This window comes from Mustelus asterias, chromosome 20 (genome assembly GCF_964213995.1).
Source record: "Mustelus asterias chromosome 20, sMusAst1.hap1.1, whole genome shotgun sequence".
Classification (NCBI taxonomy): domain Eukaryota; kingdom Metazoa; phylum Chordata; class Chondrichthyes; order Carcharhiniformes; family Triakidae; genus Mustelus; species Mustelus asterias.
Genome location: NC_135820.1, coordinates 62,995,565 through 63,020,138, shown reverse-complemented (window position 1 = coordinate 63,020,138; position 24,574 = coordinate 62,995,565). Strand labels below are relative to the sequence as shown.

Genomic DNA, 24,574 nt, shown 5'->3' with positions numbered 1-24,574 from the left:
GTTACAGGCAAATTAACTACAAATAGGTAACAAACTATACGGTTAGTTTGTGAGAAGCCAACTCATTTGTTTTGATGCACACAGACGGCATCTAACATTGACACTATTACTGCAACCACACATCCTGGAAATGCTCTCCCTTGTGCTGCTGCACAAACAAACAGCCTTTCGATCAAACCTGCCTCCAAACACACCAAGGTAGTGCAGTCCAGATCCAAAACACTTGCTGTGAGAAAAGGTTTTCCCCCCATATCGTCATTGCTTCTTTTGCCAATTACCTTAAATTTGTCTCCTCTGGTCTTCGATTCTTCCACCAATTGGAAGAAGTTTTCCCTATGCATTCTGCCCAGACTCATGATTTTGACACTCTTTCAAATCCCTTTTCAACTTTTTCTTCTCCATGGAGAATAGTCCAAACTTCTCCAATCCTTGGAACCATTTTTTGAGATTCTTTCTTGAACCCTCGCTAATGCATTCATATCCTTTCTAAAGTGTGGGGTCCAGAACTACACACAATCCCCCAGTTGAGGTTGAACCAGTGTTTTATACAGGTTTCACAGAACCTCCATGTTTTTGTACTCTATGCTCCTATTGAAGCTCAGGATACACGCACTTACTTTGCAGCAGGTTTCACTGAACGACAAGTTACCGTGGGAATCTTTGCTGATTTTCCCCCTTTCCTTGACGTAATGAGGCAGAAATTCCCTCCCCATCCCAATCCTCGGCTGAGATTAGTTCATACAATAAGAGAACAAAGAATTTCTTGCTTGTATGCCACAGTACGATGATGGGTGTGGAATTAACCTGAGGCAATGCAAAAGCCTATAAAGAATGATCCTAAATTATTTAAGTTTGGCACTTGCCATTATTGCTTCTGCACTCTGAATTAGGCATTGCAAATGACAAGTCATTCTGTATTCTAACCTACTGTTTAAAATGCATGTTAATAAATCACTATTAACTTGTTTCTGACAAGCAAGATGTATATACCAGATTTTGTTCGCAGAGACCATGGAACTGCTGTAATTTCTGAGACATCAAAAGCTGTGCACTTCCTACTGCACTCCGGATTTTTCCTAGGACTAAAGAAAAAACAAATTAACATTTCCCACGTGCAGGATCAACTATATTCTGAACCATACTGAAATAATTTTATCCTGGACAATGAATAAAGAATAAAATGAAAAATCTGAAGGATCAGGCATGAAAACAATGGGCAAGTTAAAAGGAATTATTTCCTCGAGTTACATAGCTGTAGCAAAATGTAACTCCCTCACTTGAAGTTTTCTACTTTTTCCCTTCAACATCTGAAGGCGAGTCAGCAAATTCTGTTCTACCTACCTTCCATTCTACATAGCTTCCTGTTATGTTCTTTTCAAATGTACATTAAAATACTAAACATCTTCCTGTCACTTCCTGCAAATGTGTTAGAGGATGAGAACAGCTATGGAGTAGTTCCAGAAATACTCTTCATTCCTTCAGCCCTATGCTTAGACCTGAAGACATCACCTACTCAAGGGTAGTTGAGGTGACAATGATCCAGGTTCCTTCTAGAGAAAGTGAACACAGTTGTAAGTAATCTGAACTTGAGTGCTGAGTAGTATAGTGTAATAGTGGTGAAAAGCAAACAGCAAATAAATCAACACTAATACAGTACTGGTACCAAACTAATACGATCCGTAAATTTTCTTGCCACTTGTGCAGTCAAGATCAAATATATGCAATTTTAAAAAAATAGTCTAAAGAACATTAGTATCAGCTATGAAGAACGTCCAGGTTTTAGCAATGGAGATAGAATCTAGCCTCAGTATACTTGTGTTGTTCATCTCTTTCAAATCCAAATTCTGGCTGTGGGCAGTAGGATTCCAGAATGAAGAACCAGAAATTTACAGTGCAGGTACATATGTTAATTTTGATCTTTACTGTGGGAACCACCATACGTTTGCACTGATAGTAACAAGGCAAATAATTGCTTTATTGAATTGATGATATGTTAACACTATTACATATAATCTTAAATGTGAACTAGGATGAATAACTTCCATATTTTGTTGTGTCAGACTAATACAAGCGAATATTGTATTACTGCATTTGAAAGAAAAATAGGAAGAAAATTCCAATAATAAAAGTTGCTTGTAACAATTTTATACCTGCAGAAAAATACAGCAGTGCTACATTGCCTGAAAAATTTCAGACAGACTTGTTATTTCTGTGACCAGTGTTAAGCAACCTGCTGAAAAGACCAAAAGGAGTTTTGCAGTTTCACACAGTGAGGTATGGGTTCAGTTGGGTTGCTTGAGGGTTACAAGGTAGCAAGGAATGAGCTAAAAAAAGGGCTTAGGAGAGCTAGGAGGGGCATGAGAAGTCCTTGGCGGGTCAGATCAAGGAAAACCCCAAGGCTTTTTACTCTGAGAAATAAAAGAATGACCAGGGTGAGGTTAGGGCCGGTCAAGGATAATAGTGGGAACTTGTGCATCGAGTCAGAAGAGATAGGAGAGATGAATGAATGAATATTTTTCTTCAGTGTTCACCAAGGAGAGGGACCATGTTTTTGAGGATGAGAATGGGATACAGGCTGATAGGCTGGAGGAGGTAGATGTTCTGAGGGAAGGTGTATTAGCAATTTTGAAAAACCTGAGGGTCGATAAGTCCCCTGGGCCAGATGGGATATATCCTAGGATTCTTTGGGAGATGATGAGATTGCAGAGCCTTTGGCTTTGATCTTTGGGTCCTCATTGTCCACAGGGATAGTGCCAGAGGACTGGAGAGAATGGTGAATGTTGTTCCTCTGTTCAAGAAAGGAAATAGGAATGACCCTGGTAATTATAGGCTGGTTAGCCTTACTTCGGTGGTCGGTAAGTTAATGGAAAAGGTCCTGAGGGATAGGATTTATGACCATTTGGAAAGATGCAGCTTAATCCGTGGTAGTCAGCACGGATTAGTGAAGGGTAAGTCTTGCCTCACAAATTTGATTGAATTCTTTGAGGTGGTAACTAAGTGTGTCGATGAAGGTAGAACAGTTGATGTCGTATACATGGATTTTACTAAGGCATTTGATAAGGTTCCCCATGGTAGGCTCATGAAGAAAGTAAGGTGGTGTGGGATAGAGGGAAATTTGGCCGATTGGATAAGTAACTGGCTATCTCATAGAAGACAGAGGGTGGTGGTGGTGGATGGAAAATTTTCAGACTGGAGACCAGTAACCAGCAGTGTACCACGAGGATCAGTGCTGGGTCCTCTACTATTTGTGATTTTTATCAATGACTTGGAGGAGGGGACTGAAGGGTGGGTCAGTAAATTTGCTGATGACACCAAGATTGGTGGAGTAGTGGATGAGGTGGAGGGCTGTTGTAGGCTGCAAAGAGACATTGATAGGATGCTGAGCTGGGCCGAAAAATGGCAGATGGAGTTTAACACTGATAAGTGCGAGGTGATTCATTTTGTTAGGACTAATTTGAATGCGGACTACAGGGTCAACGGCAGGGTTCTGAGGAATGTGGAGGAACAGAGAGATCTTGGGGTTCATATGCACAGATATCTGAAGGTTGCCACAAGTGGATAGAGCCGTGAAGGCGGCCTATAGTGTGTTAGCGTTTATTAACAGGGGGTTTGAGTTTAAGAGCCGTGGAGTTATGCTGCAACTGTACAGGACCTTGGCGAGACCACATTTGGAATATTATGTGCAGTTCTGGTCACCTCACTATGAGGAGGATGTGGAAGCATCGGAGAGAGTGCAGAGGAGATTTACCAGGATGCTGCCTGGTTTGGAGGGTATGTCTTATGAGGAAAGGTTGAGGGAGCTAAGGCTTTTCTCTTTAGAGCAGAGGAGGATGAGAGGCGACTTTAGAGGTTTGTATGATAAGGGGGATAGATAGAGTGGACGTTCAGAGACTATTTCCTCGGGTGGATGTAGCTGTTACTAGGGGGGCATAACTATAAGGTTCATGGTGGGAGATATAGGAGGGATGTCTGAGATAGGTTCTTTACTCAGTGGTTGGGGTGTGGAATGGACTGCCTGCAGTGATAGTGGAGTTGGACACTTTAGGAACTTTCAAGCGGTTATTGGATAGGCACATGGAGCACACCAGAATGATAGGGAGTGGGATAGCTTGATCTTGGTTTTGGACAAAGCTCGGCACAACATCGAGGGCCGAAGGGTCTGTACTGTGCTGTTCTATTTCTATTTTTTAATTTCCTACAAATAGCAAAGGCTGTTGGACAGGGGTCAAACATGTTTACACAGATTTTCCAATTGGTGCTATTTTAATGCCAATTTACTGGTAGCATTAGATTAGAAAACCCAATCAATGAATTCACAAAAACATGCCCAAGATCCAGGATGACAACAAACCCTGAAACTCCCTTTCACTGTGGGTATATCTACACCAAAATGGGTGCAGTAGTTCAAGGCGGCAGCTCACCGCCTTCTCAAGGACAATGTAACTAGTGGAGTACTGCAGAGATCAGTACTGGGGACTCATCTATATTAATGGCAGATACGTTACCCTCAATTGCTTTGTTCAAATTTCCTATGACACAAAACTAGATGGAAATGTAAGCTGTAAGGAAGACACAAAGAAGCTGCAGAGATATAAACGGTTTATATCCTACCCTTTCACTCAGGGTTGAGGCCATAGTACTTCTTTTGATGGCCAAGCTGTGATTAATTCAGTACAGATCAAACCTCAGATGTCCTTCATCTGCATCATGTAGCTATGTACTGTCGAGTGTCATGCAACCTTTTACTTACAGGGAATATCACAGCAGAACTCAAACTCAATGCCCAATACTGGCATTTCTTTGGGAGCAAAAGTTGAAAGCTAGGGTTATTGATCAGCAGTGGAAATTCTGGTTTATGTTTCCCTTTCACTCAGAGTTGAGGCCAATTACAGTACCTCTTTCGGTAGCTAAACTGTGATTAACTCAGTACATATCAAACCTCAGACTTTCTTCATCACATAGCTATGTACTGTGCTGGAGTGGGTTGGAAAAGCATCAGGAAAATCACTTAAATTTTGATTACTTGAAGCATGCCATTTAAAACTGAGCATATCTTTATTCCCACTCAAGATATGCAAGTCTGGTGCATTATGATATTTCCTTACTTCATGTTCAGTTCCATCATGAAATATAATTGGACATGGTAGAATTGCTTGAAGGGAAGAAGGGGTACCAATTTAACAGAGTTATCAAAGTTCAATGCAGGACATGCCTTAGCCTTCCTGAGTCTCATGTTCCAACCCTAGAACCCCAAGATACAGCATTGCTGGTAGTTAAAAAATAATGGAAGCATTTTGGTCTCATGCACTCAAGAATAAGGATCTTAATTTTGATTGTGAAATATGACAAATGACATCCTTTTAATGATGTTGTGTTCTTTGAACAGAATAGCTTGGTTAGAAACTGCATCCACTCACTCATGTCCAGTATCATTTCAAAACCACCTCTTATCTTGCTGGTAATTAATATTTTGCTATTTATATTTACAGTTAATATTAGAATTCAACTTCAAAGGCAACTTTAAAAAAATTGGGCTATAAAATGGAGTTTGATGTCAAGACTATATAACCATTTTTATTTAATTTAGTAAATTGTAATAATATTAGTACTTGGAAGCCAAGTATTATTTTCTTGTCAATGTACCTTCTTCAGATAGGTTATTTTCTTTGGTTTCTTTCTCCATTTGATGACACCATCCTTCCATTCTTTCTTTCTCTGCTTGCAACAGTTTCAAGAACCAGTAACCATCCCGACGACATGAAGTAGCATGTACTGGTTCAACAGGAAGATTGTTAGTAGATTCTAACCATGGCTCTGGTGGTGGTAAAGAGGATGGATCGAGGGCTGGATCTAAGTTATCACCATAAGCAAAAGCTTTATTTTTTGTCTGCGAGCTTTTTGTATGTTGCCGTACTGCAGGTTCAGGGTTTGAGGTGTTGTGATGCTGAGTTGAATCCGAGAGCTGATTGCTTTTGTCCTGGAATCCAGCAGTAGAATTACTACATTCCTGTGTATCAGAGTCAGTTTCCTGTTTTGACGTCATGCTGCTGGAGCGGCTTAGGCTGTTTTAAATAACAATGTTTAGAATTAATTTGGTCCTCCTTTTAAGTGAATCAACTGCAAAATGCAATGCAAGCTGATCTCAAGCAAATGCGTCATAAAGTATATAACACCCATGAAACTCTATCCCACAAAAATATAAAGCTTAATTTCTACTGCAGTGATAAAAAAGTATGCACAGATCCTAACTGACTAGACCAAAAATTAGCATTTTTCCCCCTTTAAAATGCAAATAACACTCCTTGAAACATTGAAAAATATATCCTTGCTAGTCTCCCTCATTCTTAGAAAAAAGTTCAACTTTCACATCAAACAGGTTGTTGCCATGTTTACACTATACCGAGCAGGTCAGTAATCTGCACTCTCAGCACTGCCATTTGATCATGTAATCTTCCATTTCACAGTGGACCCATTTTGAACTGTAGACTTAGTCATTTGAGCAAAGGAGAAAACACTTATACAGGCTAAAATGCAAAACAAAAACAACAATCTAAAATATTCCTTGATGTAAAAATTGAAATTGGCAATGGGACTCATTTATGAGTGAAGGTGGCATGTACAGCCCCAAGCTGTCAGGACACGGCAAAGGCTTCTTAAAAGCTGGTAGATTCAGCAACCTATGCAACATGCAGTATGGTGGCAAGTAGTTAGCACTGCAACCTCACAGCGCCAGGGACTCGGGTTCAATTCCAGCCTTGGGTCACTGCCTGTGTGGAGTTTGCACATTCTCCCCATGTCTACGTGGGTTTCTTCCGGGTGCTCCGGTTTCCTCCCACAGTCCAAAGATGTGCGGGTTAGGTTGATTGGCCATGCTAAATTGCCACTTAGTGTTAGGGGATTAGCAGGGTGAATACGTGGGGTTACAGGGATAGGGCCTGGGTGGGATTGTTGTCGGTGCAGCATCGATGGGCCAAATGGCCTCCTCCTGCACTGTAGGGATTCTATGCATCTTCAAGAGGAATTCTCTATTTTGTGATGATACTGTGCCTTTAAGAATTGTATTTATATCTTGTTTCTTGTAAGGGGTAGGTTTAAAATTCAGTGTTTTACAGTGACAATTTATCTGGGCAACAGGCAGTTCAAATCTTGATAATGCAGGGTAATGACTGATTTTAGCTAACGGTGTGTTTGTCTAAGCAATGTTAATGCATTTGTGTTTACTTAGACTTCCCTTGGGATTTCAGAGTAGTGTTTTGATTAGGTTGATTATGGGCCAGAGTCATGTGTCAATAGGCAGAACTAAGCTTGCAGTAGACACTGTCTCTCTCTCCAAAGGTGTTGAAAAAGCTCTGACTGATAAGTACAAACACAAGCCTGAGGTTTCGATAACTGATTTTAAAGAAGAGTTGAAGTCTGTAAAAAGAATATTGTTTGAATTAGAACTCAGGGATAGGTCAGCAGTTAAAAACTGCATCTTGTCATGTTTAAGTACTGTTCAATTGATTAATGTTAAGCTAATTAGTTTGTTATAGTTAAACTGTATTGTTAAATAAAGTTTGTTTTGGTAAAAGCTTCCCACCTGGAGTGAAACACCTTATCCTTATATTAATGCCAAAAATAGTAAATAATTAGGGTCGAGCCTAACCTCAATGTACCTTGGGGTTTCTGATCCATACCCTAACAGTATGTTGCCCCCAGAAGTGGCCACTGCACTAAATTTCCATTGCTGGATTTACTTTGTCAGACTCCACATACTTAGTTTTTGTTTAGCAGTGGACTTATCTGAACTTTTAAGACTTATGATAATTTTCTCTCTACACATTAACATAAAGGATACTTGAGAAAAACTACAAATTATATTTTTTATCCACACACCTCTCCAACTTGAGATGATATCCTACTTGTGTGAAAGTTAAATATTCTATGATTCCATAAAAGGTGATATCCAAACTGTAGTGCCTCACCAAAAGAGTCAGATCACCTTGTGTTATTCAATTAGCAGGCAAAAGGCAAGGCTTATTATGAGAACACTCAATATCAAGACATGCATATTTTCAATGAGATGTACCAAATTGAAATGATAGCCTTCGATTGATATTATTGTCAGGTTGTTTGACACAAGTTGCAGCAGTGGTCTATTACCCCAATGAAGGCAAGATATCTCAGTAGAAGTGACTGAATTTAGACCTTTCTGATTTACTGGTTATGGTGAATTTCAGCATTCTAGTGCTCCCTTGATGTTGCTCAGAATTATGGTATACAAATGCAATCAGAAGTTTTCAGTTAACAGTTTTGAAAATAGTCCTCGTTTTGATTGTTTATTATATCTTCATTTTTAAAAATCTTTACATGTTTTGTTTTTGCTAGTGCTATCTGAAAGCTGGCAGAAGCTAGAAGGGGAGAAGTGCTCAAACAATCATCTGCAACTTTCAGAGTTTGTTTATTGTCTCAGAATCTTACCTTGATTTCAGGACATGGAACACTTTCAGCAACTCACTGCCCACAGATCAATAACACTATTTCAACCTTTTGAAAATATCTATGTACTATTTATGGAACAAGGTAGTGAATGAATATTTGCTATGTCTGTTTTCAATCCATCCTAATATAACCCATGTTACAATGAAAATCCCTAAAAAGCAAGTTCACCTGGCATCAGTCTGAGATTAAGTCAGCCTACTTGTAACCTTGGTGTCACATTTAACCTTGATGTGAGCACCCTACATTTGGGTCATCGCTAAAACTGTCATTTCCACCTCTGCAACATCACCTAACTTTGTCTGCTTGATTTCAGGCGCTGTTGAAATCCTTGTCTTTGTTACCTATAGACACGGGTATTCAAGTGCGCTTCTGGCTAGTCACCTCCATTCTACCCTCAATTTTGCTCAAAACCTCTGCTGCCCATCTCAACTTGCCGCAAGAACTATTCCCCTTTCATCCCTGTGCTTACTACACATTGGCTTCTGGTCAAACAGCATCTTGATTTAAGCATTCTCATCCTTGTTTTCAAATCCCTCCAAGGCCTCTCCATAATCTCAAGTTCCACAACCCTATGAGTTATCCGTGCTCTTCTAAATCTGGCCTGTTGTGCATTCCCAGCTTTCATCACTCCACTATTGGTGGCTGTGCTTTCAGTTGCCGGGGTTCAAATACCCACCCTACAACTTTCCACTTTGCCTTCCTCCTTTAACACACTCCTTAAAACTTGCTTCTTTGACCAAAGTTTTGGCTGCCTGACTATGGTGTCATACTTTGTTTATAACGCTCGAAGTTCTTTGAGACCTTGCTACATAAATAAAATTAATGCTCACTATCCTAGGAGTAAAAAAAACAAACAAACTTGTTTAAAAGAGAGGCGAACATTGAATATTTCCAGTTAGAGTATGAATAGAGGTGCCTGGGAGAAGGTTAATCAGCAAATGGGGTGGGGTATGCAGAAATGAAGTTTTAAAAAATAGATTAAATCTATTCATTTGGTTGAATTAATTGCACTCACTGCCACTCGTCTTCCACTTGTATTCCAATAGACTGGAATTTGTTGATAAGTTGAGAATCTTGTTCCTTAGTTACGTTCTGGGAACAGTCAACCTAAAAAGAAAGAAACCTCTACAAGTCAATGATAATATTTGGCAGTTGTCTATTCCATTTTTTCTTGCAATTCTATTCAAAATATTAAAACAATTTAACTTGGCTTTCAATGAATCACACCAAAATTGGTCTTATAAATCTGATAAAAGTCTTATATTAGGAATTGAATACAATAGTCCTCTTAGGTATAGTGCTAAACTGGTATAGCCATCTCTATACAATTAGAACCACTGGTCAGTACTGAACTAACTGGCAAGGAATGTTCCCTAATTTCCAGCATGAATTAATGCACTAACAGTTGAGAAGGCTACAGATTTCTCTTGCTTTATATATGTTTGTTTGAACTTCATAGAAAAATGTACTGCTGTAACTTTTTGGTGGGAACACCTAGAATGGCAGGTTTTATAAGCTTAAAAAAATGCAGCTATCAAGTGCACACAATGCTGACTAACGAATATGACACAATAACCGGAGGAACACCAACTCAATGTGTACCTCAAAGGGATTGCACACAAGAGAAAGCACACTCCCAATCTTGCTTACTGGAGGCATAGAATTGTAAAGCTAAAGTGTAGGGGGAAAACATTTGGACTGTCACAGGGGGACATGGAATTATTGGAGGAAAAAGTTGAAGGACTTTTCTCTAGGATATACAGGACAATTGCTATTGACTTGAGGTTTTTTTTTGAGCTACATAAAATAAGTCCTTAGAGTCTAGTCAAAGAATTGGGGTGATGAGGATGAAGGAAAATGATCGGGACAACACAGACTGCTCAGTGTCTCTGAAGATGAAAGCTGTTAAACAATGGCCCACCCATATTTCCTACTGTTAGTGCATTAATTTGAGGAATACAAATAAAAGAATACAAGACAAAACAGTAATGCTAAAAATAATAAGATTTTAGAAACCTTCTAATTTCTGAAGTACAGCAAAAAAGGTCATTTTATGAATAGCAACAAAACAGCATATATAAAACATAAATTGATTATAAGCCTAAGGAATTATGAAATTACCTAACGTGCCCAGGAAACCCTGCAAACATGATCACACTGTCAAGGCATACTAACTTGTGAAAGGCAGTATCAGCTAACCAAATGAAAGTAATCATGTATTTTCAAAAAGCATTACTAAAATGCATGAGAAATAATTTGCTAATAAGCCATTAAGTTACAGAAACTAAAAATATGATCCTATCATGGAATACAATGTGTTCTTGAAATAAGTTTGGGACACAATACTCTAAAAATTTCTGGGAAACTGGCAAAAGTTGAAGTGGTAATTGTACTGTGTCCTCACCCAAGAGGATTCACAGTTCAGGATAAGCCAGGAATGCAATTTGAAGTTGAGGCAAGCTGGGATTATAATGCCCTTAGATAAATTCAAGCTTATGAGGAGACCGCTTTGTCTCCCCGAATAGGAGTTTAATGTTCTTGGTAAGTCCACTGAATGGAACTGCCATTTTTATAATGATGGAAATTTAAAAGCATTTTGTACTGTTGGCATTGCTGCATTCTTATAAAAACAGAGCAGCACTTTGGTAACTAAATCCAAACTTATTTGCAACATGCTGAAAAAATAGTTCTTGATCAACAGGGTGCAGTGACAATACTGTCTTCATGCTATCACTGAAAACACTACTCGTCCACGTATTTGGTTCTCATCCATCGACAATTAGAATCCGAACTGGAGTGTAACTGCTTTTTCACAGAGTTTTAATATTTCAGTTAAATCTTCCAACTGGCATCAAGACCCAAGACACAGTAGACTGCTGGAAAACGGTGCAAGTCTGAATTGACTGAATATCCTGTAACACATTTTTAATCTGCAAAATATCTGATGGAAATTACCTGTATGCCTATAGAAGAGAGCTTCCTTTTTGGAGGAGGTTCCACCTTTGGGTCCTCAGTACTGAGTGGTCCTTTCTCAGTTGTCACTGTAGCATTTCGGTGTTGGTTTTGGTTGTCTAACTGTTCACGAACTGGAGCACTGACACTTCCTGTTTTAGTAGTATTCAAAGCCCTGGCACTATCCAAACTATCTGAAGAATTGCTGAGACCAGACTGACTGTTTAGATCACTCTTGTGGTCCTGATTGTCGAGGTATGTGTCTTGTGCCGATTCTGTGCTGCTCTGGACTGTAACTGAAATAAATGGTTTAGATGTGGTTCGCGGTGGAACTGGTGGAGGGGTCTTCTTATAAGTGGTTATACACGATGACACTAGAGGGTGGAAAAGAGGGAAAAACAAAGAAAATTTAACATAAAAATTTATAATTTTATAATTAAATTTTCTAATTTGCTAAAATGTAATTTTTTTCTTCTGTGGAATTCCATGTTTTCATATTCCATTTCTATACTTTGATACAACAGCATATTTTGAATTATACTGGAACAAACTGGACAGAATTAGAAGTAACCGTAGCAAATGGGTTGGTGATTAGTTAAGAGGCGAGAGACAAATGGAACATTATTTTACTAGCGAAATGTGAAAACTGGTGTTCCCGAGATAACAATACTGGAGACTCAGTTTTTCACAACATACCAACTTGGATGAGAATTGTATATCCAAGTTTGCAGATGGCATCATATCAGGAGGTACTAAGCTGTGTAGATGGCCAAATGATATGTTAGGAGGTACACTAAGTGTAGATGGGAAGCTACAAAAGGACAAATTAAGTAAATAATCAAAAGGAGTGGCAGATGGAATTCAATGAGGTTACACAATTTGGATAGAGAAAGATTCTTTTACCGTGGAGAGACTAACAGTTGTGAAAGAGCCAATGGATTTGGGGCATCAATGTGCATAGAGGAACAGATAGTAGACAGGTACAAAAAAAACCTAATGCCTTTTGTGCAAGGAAAAGGGGTGGGAGTGGAATTCTAAAGTGAGCATATAAAACAGAAAATAGAAGTAGGCCATTCAGCCCTTCGAGCCTGCTTCACAATTCAATATCATAGCAGATCTGATTGTAATCTCAACTCCACATTCTATCCTTGATAACCTTTCACCCCCTTGCTCATCAAGAATCTATCTACCTCTCCCTTAAAAACATTCAAGGATTCAGCTTCCATTACCCTTTGAGGAAGAGTTCCTAAGATCCATTCCAGTATTAGCCTGGTAAACCTTCTCCAAACTGCTTCCAATACATTAAAAGGAAACAAATACCTTAAACAGTACTCCAAATGTGGTCTCACCAATGCCCTGTATAACTGAGGCATAACTTCCATACTTCTGCATTCAATTCCCCTTGCAATAAACAATATAATGCTGTTCACTTTAATTACTTTCTGTACCTGCATACTAACCCTTTGTGATTCATGCATTGGGGCATCCATATCTCTTTGCATCTCAAGAGCTCTAGAATCTCACTGTTTAGATAAAATGCTTTTTTATTTTCCCTGCCAAAATGCACAATTTCACATTTTCCCACATTATAATCCATTTGCCTGATCTTTGCCTATGTATAATCCTATGTAGCCTCCTAATGCCTGCTTTTAGCAAGTGTTACTCAATTTTCAGAGATTTGATCAGAAGTGTTCAATTTTGGGCTGAACCTCAGGAAATATACATTGACCTTAGAGGGTGTACAGTGCAGATTCACAAGAATAAGACCAGGCCTAAAAGAACTTAAATTATGAAAGGAATACACCATGAATTTGGCTAGTATCCCCACAAGTTTACATGGATTAGGGATAATTTAAAATAATCAAGGACCTTGATAGAACAGATACAGAAACTATTTCCACTGGTAGAAAATCTAGAACAGGGGTGAACAATCTTAAAATTAGAGCTAGGCCATTTAAGTGTGAATCAAGGATTTCCTTTCCATCGAAAGAGCAGTGGAATTCTGGAAATCTTTCCACCAATAGGCTGTGGGTCCTAGGTCAACCTAAAATTAAGAGCAAAATCAATAGCTTTTTTTGGGCATATGGAGAAAATGCAAATAAATGTAGTTGAGATATAGATCTACCAGTCAGCTAGATTAAGTGGTTAAACGGCCTCCTCCTGTTCCTACAATTTCAAAGTTAAAACTTGAGCCTCCAGGATAAACAGGTAGTTGTGGATTTTTGAAAAAATCTTGACTAACAGCTTTCAGGGACAGTACAACTTGCATGAAGCATCAGTCACCTTGGCATGATGAGCACGAGTTATATAAGTGAGCAAGAATGAAACTGACAGCAGCAGAAATCACTTAATCAGTTTGGCAGCTATTATACTTAATGTTTATCATACTTTCATTAATAAATACATTTACTGTATTAACTCACATACAGGTCTTTGTTTTATAGACTAGATCAATGCTACGTGTATGACCTTGATGCAAATTCATTAATATCAGCTGCACCCCCAGGGTGAAGGAGTGCTCTCTTTGTATACAGATGGTCTGTATGTAAATCAACAGATGAGAAAATAATCCTGTTGAAAGTGTCAGGTGAGAAATCTCAAGTACTGTAAACCAAAGCACAGGTAGCAAAACCATAGCTGCAAATCACCACAAAATCAATGTCAATTAAATTTAATTAATTACCAATAAAATCTTACTAAAATAAGGTCACCACCAAATTTAAGGCACACTGTAGTTAGAGAACTTGTTTTGCTTCACATCTGGCTGATCCAGCTCAATACAAAGAGTGCAATTAGTTACTTGGGTAATACCAGCATATCAATATAATAAAACTACTGTATCATTAAAGGGACTGACCAAAATTAAGTAGGCGGCCACTTCATCAAGGATCTCAGCAAAGCAAGTAAACTTATAATGGTGTATTTACATGCATAGCCTGAAATATACCCAAGTATAAAATACAAAGCTATAATTGCAAGTGATTCTTGAAGTGCTGTATTCACACATTTTCAATTCCATTGTAGTTTGTAATCTACATGAATATACATAGAGCACCTGACTGCAACTTACAGGGATACTTGGCAAGATACTGCCTTGTTTCCTCATTGCACAGCTCCTCAAACAGAAACTCCACAGAATAATGGGCATAAAACTGGTTATCTTCTCAGCTCACGATAAAAGCTAATTCCACAACACAGCTAAGACCTGCGGAACAAATGGTCTGACCAATCAACTGACCTGAACCCATCAGGAAACCTCAACTTCATTGAAAGTTATTTTTTAATCTTTGTTCATGGGATGTGGGTGTCACTGGATAGGCCAGCACTTATTGTCCATTCCTAACTGCCCTTGAGAAAGTGGTGTGGTGCCGCCTTGAAGCACTGTAGCCCATGTGTTGTAGGAACATCAATGCTCTTGGGAAGGGAGCTCCAGGATTTTGACCCAGTGATAGTGAAGGAATGGTACAGCTCCAAGTCAGGATGGTGTGTGGCTTTGAGGGGAACTTGTAGGTGTTCTCATGCATCCACTGTCCTTGCACTTCCAGATGGTAGAGGTCACAGGTTTGGAAGGTGGCGTTGAAGGAACCTTGGTGAGTAACTGCAGTACACGCTGCTGCAACTATGCGATGATGGAGAGTGTTGTTTATTGTGGTGGATGGGTGCCAATCAAGCAGGCTTACTCTGGATGGTATCAAACTTTGGGTGCTTATGGAGCTGCTCTCATCTAGATAAGTGGAAAATATTCCACCACAGTCCTGATTTGTACCTTGTAAATGGTGGACAGGGTTTCGGGAGTCAGAAGGCAAGTTACTCACTTTAGAATTCCCAGCCTCTGACTTGTTCTTTTAGGCACTCTATTTATTGGCTGCTTTCCGGTCAATGGGAACCCTCCAGGATGTTGTGTGTGGGGATTCAGCAATGGTAATACCATTGAATGTCATTGGAGATGATTAGATTTTGCCTTGTTGCAGATAGTCAATGCCTGGTATTTGTGTGGCATGGGTGTTATTTGCTACTTGTCAACCCAAGCCCCAATATTGTCCAGGTCTTGCTGCATATGGACATGGATTGCTTTGGTATCTGAGGCGTTGAGAATGGTGAACATTGTACCATCCTCCAAGAGGATTCCCACTTCCACCCTTATAGTGAAGGGAGTAATTGATGGGACAGTTGATGGTTGGGCCTATGTCACTACCCTCAACAACTCCTGCAGCCATGTCCTGGAACTGAGACTCCCAGAGCAACTCTCCTCCAATTGTATACCAGTGTGCCACCACCTCTGGTGGGCCTGACCTGCTGGTGGACAGTGAAATCCATGGCATTATCTGTAAGATATGATGCCGTGTACGTATATATCAAGTTGTTGCTTGACTAGTCTCTGGGACAGCTCTCAATTTTGGCACTAGCTCCCAGATGTTGGTAAGGAGTACTTTGCAGGATCCGGAGGGCAGGGTGTGTTGTCGTCGCTTCCGGTGCATGGGTTGATGCTGGGTGGTTTGTCCTGTTGCATTCTTTTTAAACTGTGTGTCAGTTTGACACAACTGAGTGGCCTGCCAAATTGCTGTCAATCTGGAGACACATAGGTCAGACCAGGCTAGGATGGCCGATTTACTTCCCTAAAGGGCATTAGTGAATCAGATGAGTGTTAACGACAATCAAAAATGGTTTTATGGTCACATGAGGCTAGCTTTTAACTCCATTTATTAACTGAATCTAAATTTTCACCAGCTGGCATGGTGGGATTTGAACCAATGTCCCCAGAGCATTAGTCTGGATTATTCGTCCAGTATCACCATTACACTACCACCTCCCGTACATGATGCATTTAAACAAAAGTTGGAATTCTAGACTGAAATGAATAGACTTGTCTGATCTGGAGCCTGCTCAATTCTATTCATATGGTTAAGTGATGATACAGTAGATACAGATATGCTGTTTTCTGATGGGGAAATCCAGAACATAGGAAATATCTTAAAAATTGGAGCTAGACCACTGAATTGTGTAAGCAGGAGGAACATTTTGAAGTGAAGTGTAGAAGAAATATATAATTCTCTGCCAAAAAGCTGCAAATGCAAATGTCAATTGAAATAGGTTCTTGAAATTGAAAGGCATGTTCCTGTACCTAATTCAGTGGCTGTAATCCAGAATGGCTCAACTAACAGCACTCAATACAAAGATAAATACATTACAAAAGGTTAATTCCCATTTAATTCTATTAACTGCTGGCTGGGTCCAAGATAAGTGGCCACGATATGCAATTAAGTGCAAGTATACATTTAGACTGTGATGGTAAATACTTACAAGATTATGTATCAACAATTCTTGAGGCTTCTGCACAATTTTAGAAATAACAGCAAGTTTGTGACCTTCCAAGCATGAATTTCTTTTGACTTAAATTGGATGGTGACAGGAATGGCAACAATAATTTCATTTTGAATTTCTGACTGACAGTACAACCAGTTACACTGAGAACAGTATCAGCTTGAAAACAAAATAGATGTTGAACAAACATTTTTTGGAAAAACACAAAGCAAGCTACTGGACTAAGATTTAATGATGAAACTAAAAATGCAACTCCACCATAAAATTCAATTAGTCTTAAAATAAAAATCCAACATGTTTTATAGTGCATGTGCAACACTGAATTGCATTTACTAAACATATAACAATTATCCCAAGAAAACAAGCGGTTTTGGGAAATATTTAGCAGATTTCAATATACCAGTTACTGCAGATACAGGAAGTACACACAATAGGATGTCCTCTACTGCCATTGAAACACTTAGTGAAACTGGAATCAAATTATACATATGGATAACATAGTTATGTATACGTACAGTTCATAAACAAACTTACAGTGAACTAGTGCACTTGCACATAGATGCAGCAGACAGACTAGTTTTAACGCTTCCTCCAACCAAACACTTCAGAAAAATATTTCTTCTTCCAATGCAAATGCCACCTTTTTTGGACATTTTGGGTAGGAAATGTTAAAGTATGGATAATCTTTATGTTTCTGCTTCAACTGCACGTAACTGTGCTCAGCTTCCTGAGCAGGCAGACAGTAGGCTGAAACTAGTGAGTGTAAACGACTCGATACACGAAACTGTGTCCAAAAGTACACCAAATGAAATGCCATAAACACATTTAGGATTGACTTGCTGCAGAACACTTTGCTGCTGAAGCTGCATTTATTAAATTGTATCAATTTTCTCCAGGCAAAAAAGCAGAACTATTTCCTTATCGCATCATAACAGCACAACACAATACAGGGTGCATGCACAAGCAGAGTAGCCCAGGAAACAAAATTTGCATTATGTGCCTGCATCATGATGCAAATGCAAGTTTCCAAGATACATAATGGGCCAATTGGATAGGTATTCCATTATTGCAGTGAGAACACATCAACACTGCCAACATTCTAGTTGAAAATTGTGCGCTACACCACAGCTGTGCTGCTATGGCCATTTCACACTGGAAACATTTTTGGCACAATCTGCACTGGAATAAAGCCTCCAGTGTAAACAGGGCATCAATGAAGAAAATACAAAGTCAGCAAGGACAGTCAATGAAATAAAGACAACACAGATAGCAGAAATTGGAAGAAATCAAAGAAACAGTTAAGACGGAAAAGAGTGTTGGATACAAAAAAGGACAAGGAAACTTGATTTTTTTAATTTACAAAGCAACATATTTTTCACATTCAAAAGCCCAATCATCAGATGATGCACCTGCTGCATTCCTGCAGCCAAGAATAAGTTGGTTCTGAAGCTCTCGTACGTATTACATCGTACATCACAAACACAGTATATCTTACCAGCAGACTCAGAATAGTTCCTCTTCAGCACAAAGTTTGTGGCCGGGTTTTTATCTGTGTGCAAAACGAAAATTTTTTAGGCAGCTGTTTCCAGGGGTGGAATAATTTGGAAATGTGCACCAATATCCTTTGGCCTGGTACGAGAAATCATCACTGGTTCAAGTTCTCTGCAGCAAATTATGGAGTCAACCTCACAGGCATATGGACATCCCTTCACATCCGACTTGATCGCAGCACTCTTGGTTTTTGTGGCATACAGATTCCAAACACTAAAGGTCTGGGCTTAACACAACGAAGAGAGATAGACAGCAACAAATCTAGCCTCTTCTAATTTGAATTCATTTTTTTCTGAAGTATGTTTTCAGTTTTCTCTGTAGAAATTCAACTCCATAGCATACAACACATTTGATCTAAACAAGAACTTTACAATGGAATGAAGGCCTTTGCAAATGAATATGCTTTGTGGAAGGCAAACTTAAATGGTATCTTGTTATAAAATTCTTCTTTCTGATAAGAACATGCTATATTCTGCAACATTCAATGCATACTTTCAAGGCTGAGGTGTGACAAGTACATTGAGGGTGCACCTTACTATTCAAACCATCCCATAGGTACCAGTGCCACTATCCCAAATTACTTCTGGCCTAAATCTGCATCTAAATTACAAAGAAGCTTCCATTCAAATGTGGAACAGAAGAGGAAGAAATAGCAGCTGGAATCCACTCAATTCATTTCACTGTCAGCATTGTAAAACCCAAATTTACCCATTCTTGTCTTCTAATTTTCCACTTCTGCAGTTATCTGTGCATCTGTCCCTCGTATGTGTGTATTGATGGGAAAAATAGGTCTCCAAAAAACAGAATACCACTGACCAAAGGCACTTGGATGAACACAAAAAATGCATGCAAAATGATATACGTGACGACTATCTAAGGAATGTAATCAATGGTTTAGCAAGTAGATCTAGTAACTGTCGCAATCCCCAGTTGATGATCCATTCGTTGATCACAAATGGGTGCGACAAGAGTGCTACCAATTGGGCTTGGCTCTCTAGTGCCAAGGAGGGGAAACAAACTCACTTAGTGTCTCTTTTCCCCCGAGGGCTATTCAACAACTCCTGGTGGAAGAAATACATGTGCAACGTGGACAGCAACACACAATTGTGCAATTACTAAATCCTGTTATCTCCCCACTGCCACCCCAAACAAATAAACAGCACTGAAACCATCAACAAGGCTCACAGAGGGATGATAGCGACTTCATTGAAGTTCTGAACAGGACCAAGATTCTCAGAACCAAATGCCAGCAAGGAGGCAATACCTGCAGCTTAGATGAGGGGAGAAATCAGGCAAAAATAAGGTGATGAATTAAGTAGTCGTTCAGCACGTCAGCTCTCACTGTGAATTTCAAAATGCAATGAATGGGCAGCAATCCAGTTTACCAACGTTAAAATTGATATCAACTAAAAAATTGACCCTTGACAATATTCCAGGTACATTTTTTTTTAAATTGCACACAGACCACATTTTGCAATAGCAGTGATGACTACAAGTGTTCACCACTATTAAGGAACATTGAAAATACTTACAATTGAATGGATAACCCCCAAACTTTTTTGGTGTGTCTGGTGGAAAGTACTGTAAATTGCATTCTTCAACATGTGAATACCAAGTCGCTCGGTAAGATGGTGTTGGAACGAAGCTTCTGGAGCATCCAAACAATTTTCACACCAGCTTCCTGATATCCACTTTGCACGATGCATGTGCGAGCTCCAGACATTAATGTTCAATTTGCTCCTTACTAGGGATGAACGCTTCTAGCCTTCACTGTTATTTCTCTTGAAAAAAATATGGTCTCGGTGTTCATAATTTATACTGTATTGGCAGTATTTAAAATGAGTTTGAAAATGACATTCCCAAAGCACTTTATAGCTATAGCTGAAGGGTAATCACTGTTGTAATTTAGAAAGCATGTAGTCCTGACAGCAATATTCCAAAAACAGCAATTAAAAGACCGGATTTTGTTCAGGGCATTGGGAAAATTACCCCGTTCTTCTTTGAGTAGTGCCATAGGATCCTTTGGAGCCATGTCAGAGGTAAGCTGATGCTTCATTTTAATGTTTCTTTGAAAAAAAAGGCACCTCAGACTGTGCAAATGCCCCATAGTAATGAACTGAAATGTCAGGTTGAACTATAGACTCAAGCCCCTTCTGATTCAGAAGGGGGAGTGCTACCACAGAGCTACAGCTAACGCCAGATGATATTCCATCTCTGTTTCAAATCTAAAAAAATGAAGGTGCATCACGTTAAACTTTGATGACAGAAGCTCATTACTCTGCTTGGTATATTTTAACAAAGCAATAGCAGGGGACTCCAACCAAATTTTCAAATAATTTGGTACAGCAGTAAACACCAACTTTCATATCATACATTTGAATAAGATGTAAAAGTTTAAATTAACAAGATTTCAAATGCTTTGAAAGAATCATTCATTTTTGTAAGCTTCTGAACTTAGTTATTTGATTCATTTTAGAAAGCAGAAATGCACAAAAGAAATTCCATAGGCTTCAAGTATGTATGCAACAACTTGCATTTATATAAGCTTATTTAACATAGCATGATGAAGCCAGGCTTTACATCAAAAATAAAACTAATTGGGCTGAAATCACTGGTTGAAGATTGCATTTCAGTTTCTCCAATAGCCGAACATTTGCATCTGGACTTTACAAAATCCAAAGCCATTAAACTGGAATCAGGCTGCCTAGAAAAAGCCATCAAAGACAATTAACTTCAAAAAATGTGAATAATCCCATCTCCTTAATCATTTGCAAAACATCCAATCAGCTGTGTATTCAATTGGGTGTGAACCAGACATCAAACACTATAACTTTGGACAATGGACCCTGGTTGATTATGGTGTTCAGCAATAAACTAATCATATCTTAGTCATAGTCCAGAATCAACTTGTTATGACGATATTTGGGTATTTGGTCAATTGGTGAGAGTGTATCATGTAATGAGCCAAGTCTTTGTGTTTAAGAAACTGCTTTTCTCTAGGCGAGAGAACAGAAAAAGCAGAGAAAACAAGCAGCAGAATACTGAGTGGGTACTCTTTCTCTCCATTCAGCCCGCAAACCGAAGCCCTGATTGTCATCTGACCATCCACACACCGCAGTGTTTTAAGAATCAATCCAGCAGCAACTGAGACCAAATAGAAATTGTCCATCAATATCTTTAAATTGTCCAGCCGGAGAATTTATAGAAAGACCACTAGGCCCGATCTGAAACGATCCAAGGTATCAATTTACCAAATCTGTGTAGAACCTACTTTTTAGAATTCTAAAAACTGCTTAATCTAACCTCTGACTTTGTAACTTACATGTGTGTGCATTCATACGAGTGTGTGTGTTGCAGAGCTTTATGAGTTTGATTTAGACCATTCTGAAAACCTGTCAGTGCCTTTTACAGTCACAACATTTAAACAATTAAACACATTGAATTGGCAAGCAGACTCTTCAATAAAGAAAACCCATTACAGTCAAATTAAATGTAGGAAAATAGGGGAGTAAGTCTACCCTCTCTCATCTGATCATATGCAGGACCAGGTTGGTTTGGGTCATGTTCAGAGTGCAGACTGTGCCAAACATCTGGGCCTGGGGGCTAGAGAGTTGATGGAGTCCAAACTGAATAGCAGGTCTAAACGACCAGCTTAAAAAAAGTCTTTCAGGTTAGTTTTATTGACAGTAGCTGTGAATAGGAATTGCTGCTGCTTCCAGCATTTGGGCAGCTTTGTGGTTGCGATTTTTTTTAATAAGCCCGTCAGAAAACTACAAAGCTGCTCAAAAAGTCAACGGCAAATATTTGATTGACAGATCCTGGGGATAATGTCATTTGTTTAAAAGTAGCAGATGCAATTTATGATATATTGTTGATTGGCACCAGAGATGTCAGAATTGTAAGGTTGTATGAGCAACGGAATTGGATTGTTTTGTAAACGCAGTGATTTCTTTGTAATCACTTTCCTAAAATCAGTTGCTTTTTCTGTAAGAAATAAACTGAATCAGCATTGGGCCTGAAATTTCACCATTGTTATGGCCATTCTGCTTACTTCATGCAGGTGTAACGAAAGAGAAAACCTGCATTTATACAGCACCTTCCATGATGTCACAAATTGCTTTTACAGCCAGTTGAGTACTTTTGAACTGTATCGATGTATAATAGTTGGTAAAACGTAGGCAATGTTATCAAACAGGCTCGAGTTGCTGACTGGCTTATTCTTGCTCCCCACACCCATGTTAATACGTAATTTAGATGAGACTTGCAAACAGAGGATGGAATTGCTTTTTTTTGAAAATGGAAGTTTACTGTGAGCAGGCTTTGTGCGATGAAATTACCAGGACAGGGGTGCAATAATGGGCTCGTAGCGAATCACTTAACCTGGTTTACAATGGATATAATTCTCAAGAGTCTTTTCATCAACTTCAATCTTGTCCTTTTATCTTGTTACCCATTATCGTACTCTATCTTGCATTTTTTTTAAAAGATATTGTAATATTGTATTAAAGTTATATTGCATTGTAGATATTGAAAATATGTTGTAGTGAGAAACAGCAGTCTTCAGACTTGCTGATCAAGGAAACACATTATAATGGTGAACCATTCAGTTTTTTATCCTCTGGCCTCTTAAAGGTTATGTCGCACCGAGACACCCGAGATCACTATAGTTCAATCATTCCACTTGTTGCTCAGGAATCATTTAATCTTTCTATCCTATAAGATTAAGTGATAAAATAGAATCCAGTTTGTATGAAATAATTATATTGAATATCATGCACCCAGGCAGGACAAAGGAAGTCTTTCACTTCTAGAGAATGATAAAGGTCTTGTACAGTTGATCTGGATTGCAAGTATTGAATCTTTCCCCTAAACATGAATTTACTGTCTCCGTGTCACCTTGGTGCAATGTGCAGAACATGTTAATGAGGGCTGAGGCAATCTCCAAAATCAGCGTAATCATCTGTAGTGTTAGATATATTTAATGGGATATTTCTGTCAAATTAATATTGCTGTTAAAGTAAAATTTGTACTCATTTATTTAATAGTTGCAATGGGATCATCTTAAAGGCACATACAAACTAACACTGCATTACATTGTTGATTTTCTTATTAATGGCCCATGTTGCATATATAATCAGATGATATATGTTGATAGATGCTAACAATGGGCATCATTTTACTGGGACCGGTGATTGTTGGGTGAACTATTGGTGCATCTTGAAAGGGGGAAAATATTATGTATGATCGAGGGGGAGGCATGGGGAGCACTGCCCCTCACAGCGTCAGGGACCTGGGTTTGATTCCAGCCTTGGGTGATTGTGTGGAGGTTGCCTGTTCTCCCCATGTTTGCATGGGTTTCCTCTGGGTACTCCAGTTCCCTCCCAAGTCCAAAGATGTGCAGTTAAGGTGGATTGGCTATGCTAAATCGCCCTTCAGTGTCCAAAGATGTGTAGGCTAGATGGATTAACCATAGTAAATATGTGGGATTACAGAGATAGGACAAGGGGGTGGGCCTGGGTAAGATACCCTGTTGGAGAGCCGGTGCAGACTCAATGGGCCAAATAGCCTCTTCTGCATTGTAGATATTCTATGATTTTATAAGCTCATGATTCCCACACCTGCCTTGACTACACAATCGCACTGTAGAGATTTATAACGGGCCAGAAAACAGGAGAAACACCACGGCCAATGATTTCACTCCCTGGCGCTGACTGTAACAATGTGTAATTGTTATTTTAGAAATATAACCAATACATCAGAAACAGTTTTTGGTCTGTAAACCATAAATGCAACTAAACTTTTATGCACAATGAGAAGATTCCACCTGCCTATCTAAATGCAGCAATTTTGGGTAGTCATACACCAGTGAGTAGGTGCACACTTTATTTAATATAGGTACACTGTAAAATACCACTCCTCCAAAAAATGAACTTCATTTTTATGTCAAAATCAAAAGTACACAAAGATGCAATTTTCTATATATTTTTATTTTTGGATTATTTTTTTTAAAGAAACACATCAGACTCGATCACCAACCATTAAGAGAAGAAACCCTGGTCAAAATTTAACGTCACACCAATATTGTTCATCATTTGTTTAAGTTTTAAAATTAAACTAGATAACACAGACACACCAAACTTTGGATAGTTTGTAATTAAATACATTTACTGAGGCCACAAATTAACATCTGTGGAAGCATAAATGCATAGTACAAAGCGAGAGTGTATTAAGAAGAATATCCCTTATAGAGCTTACTGTTAAAACACAA

At 38.9% G+C, this 24,574-nt stretch overlaps 1 protein-coding gene across 5 annotated transcripts in view; it reads right to left on the bottom strand.

Moving 5' to 3' along the window:
- dlgap4b (discs, large (Drosophila) homolog-associated protein 4b) overlaps positions 1-24,574 on the bottom strand; it is a 219,861-nt gene that overhangs the window by 6,636 nt on the left and 188,651 nt on the right. For 3 of the 5 annotated variants that reach the window (XM_078236684.1, XM_078236687.1, XM_078236688.1), the window contains 4 exons: positions 11,437-11,807; positions 9,497-9,588; positions 5,644-6,062; positions 991-1,082 (listed from right to left, as the gene is read on the bottom strand). In XM_078236684.1, the coding sequence (XP_078092810.1) occupies positions 991-1,082; positions 5,644-6,062; positions 9,497-9,588; positions 11,437-11,807 (974 nt within the window). Of the gene's footprint in view, positions 1-990; positions 1,083-5,643; positions 6,063-9,496; positions 9,589-11,436; positions 11,808-18,250; positions 18,305-24,574 lie in introns of all 5 variants that reach the window. The other 2 variants (XM_078236686.1, XM_078236689.1) reach the window with 1 other exon arrangement.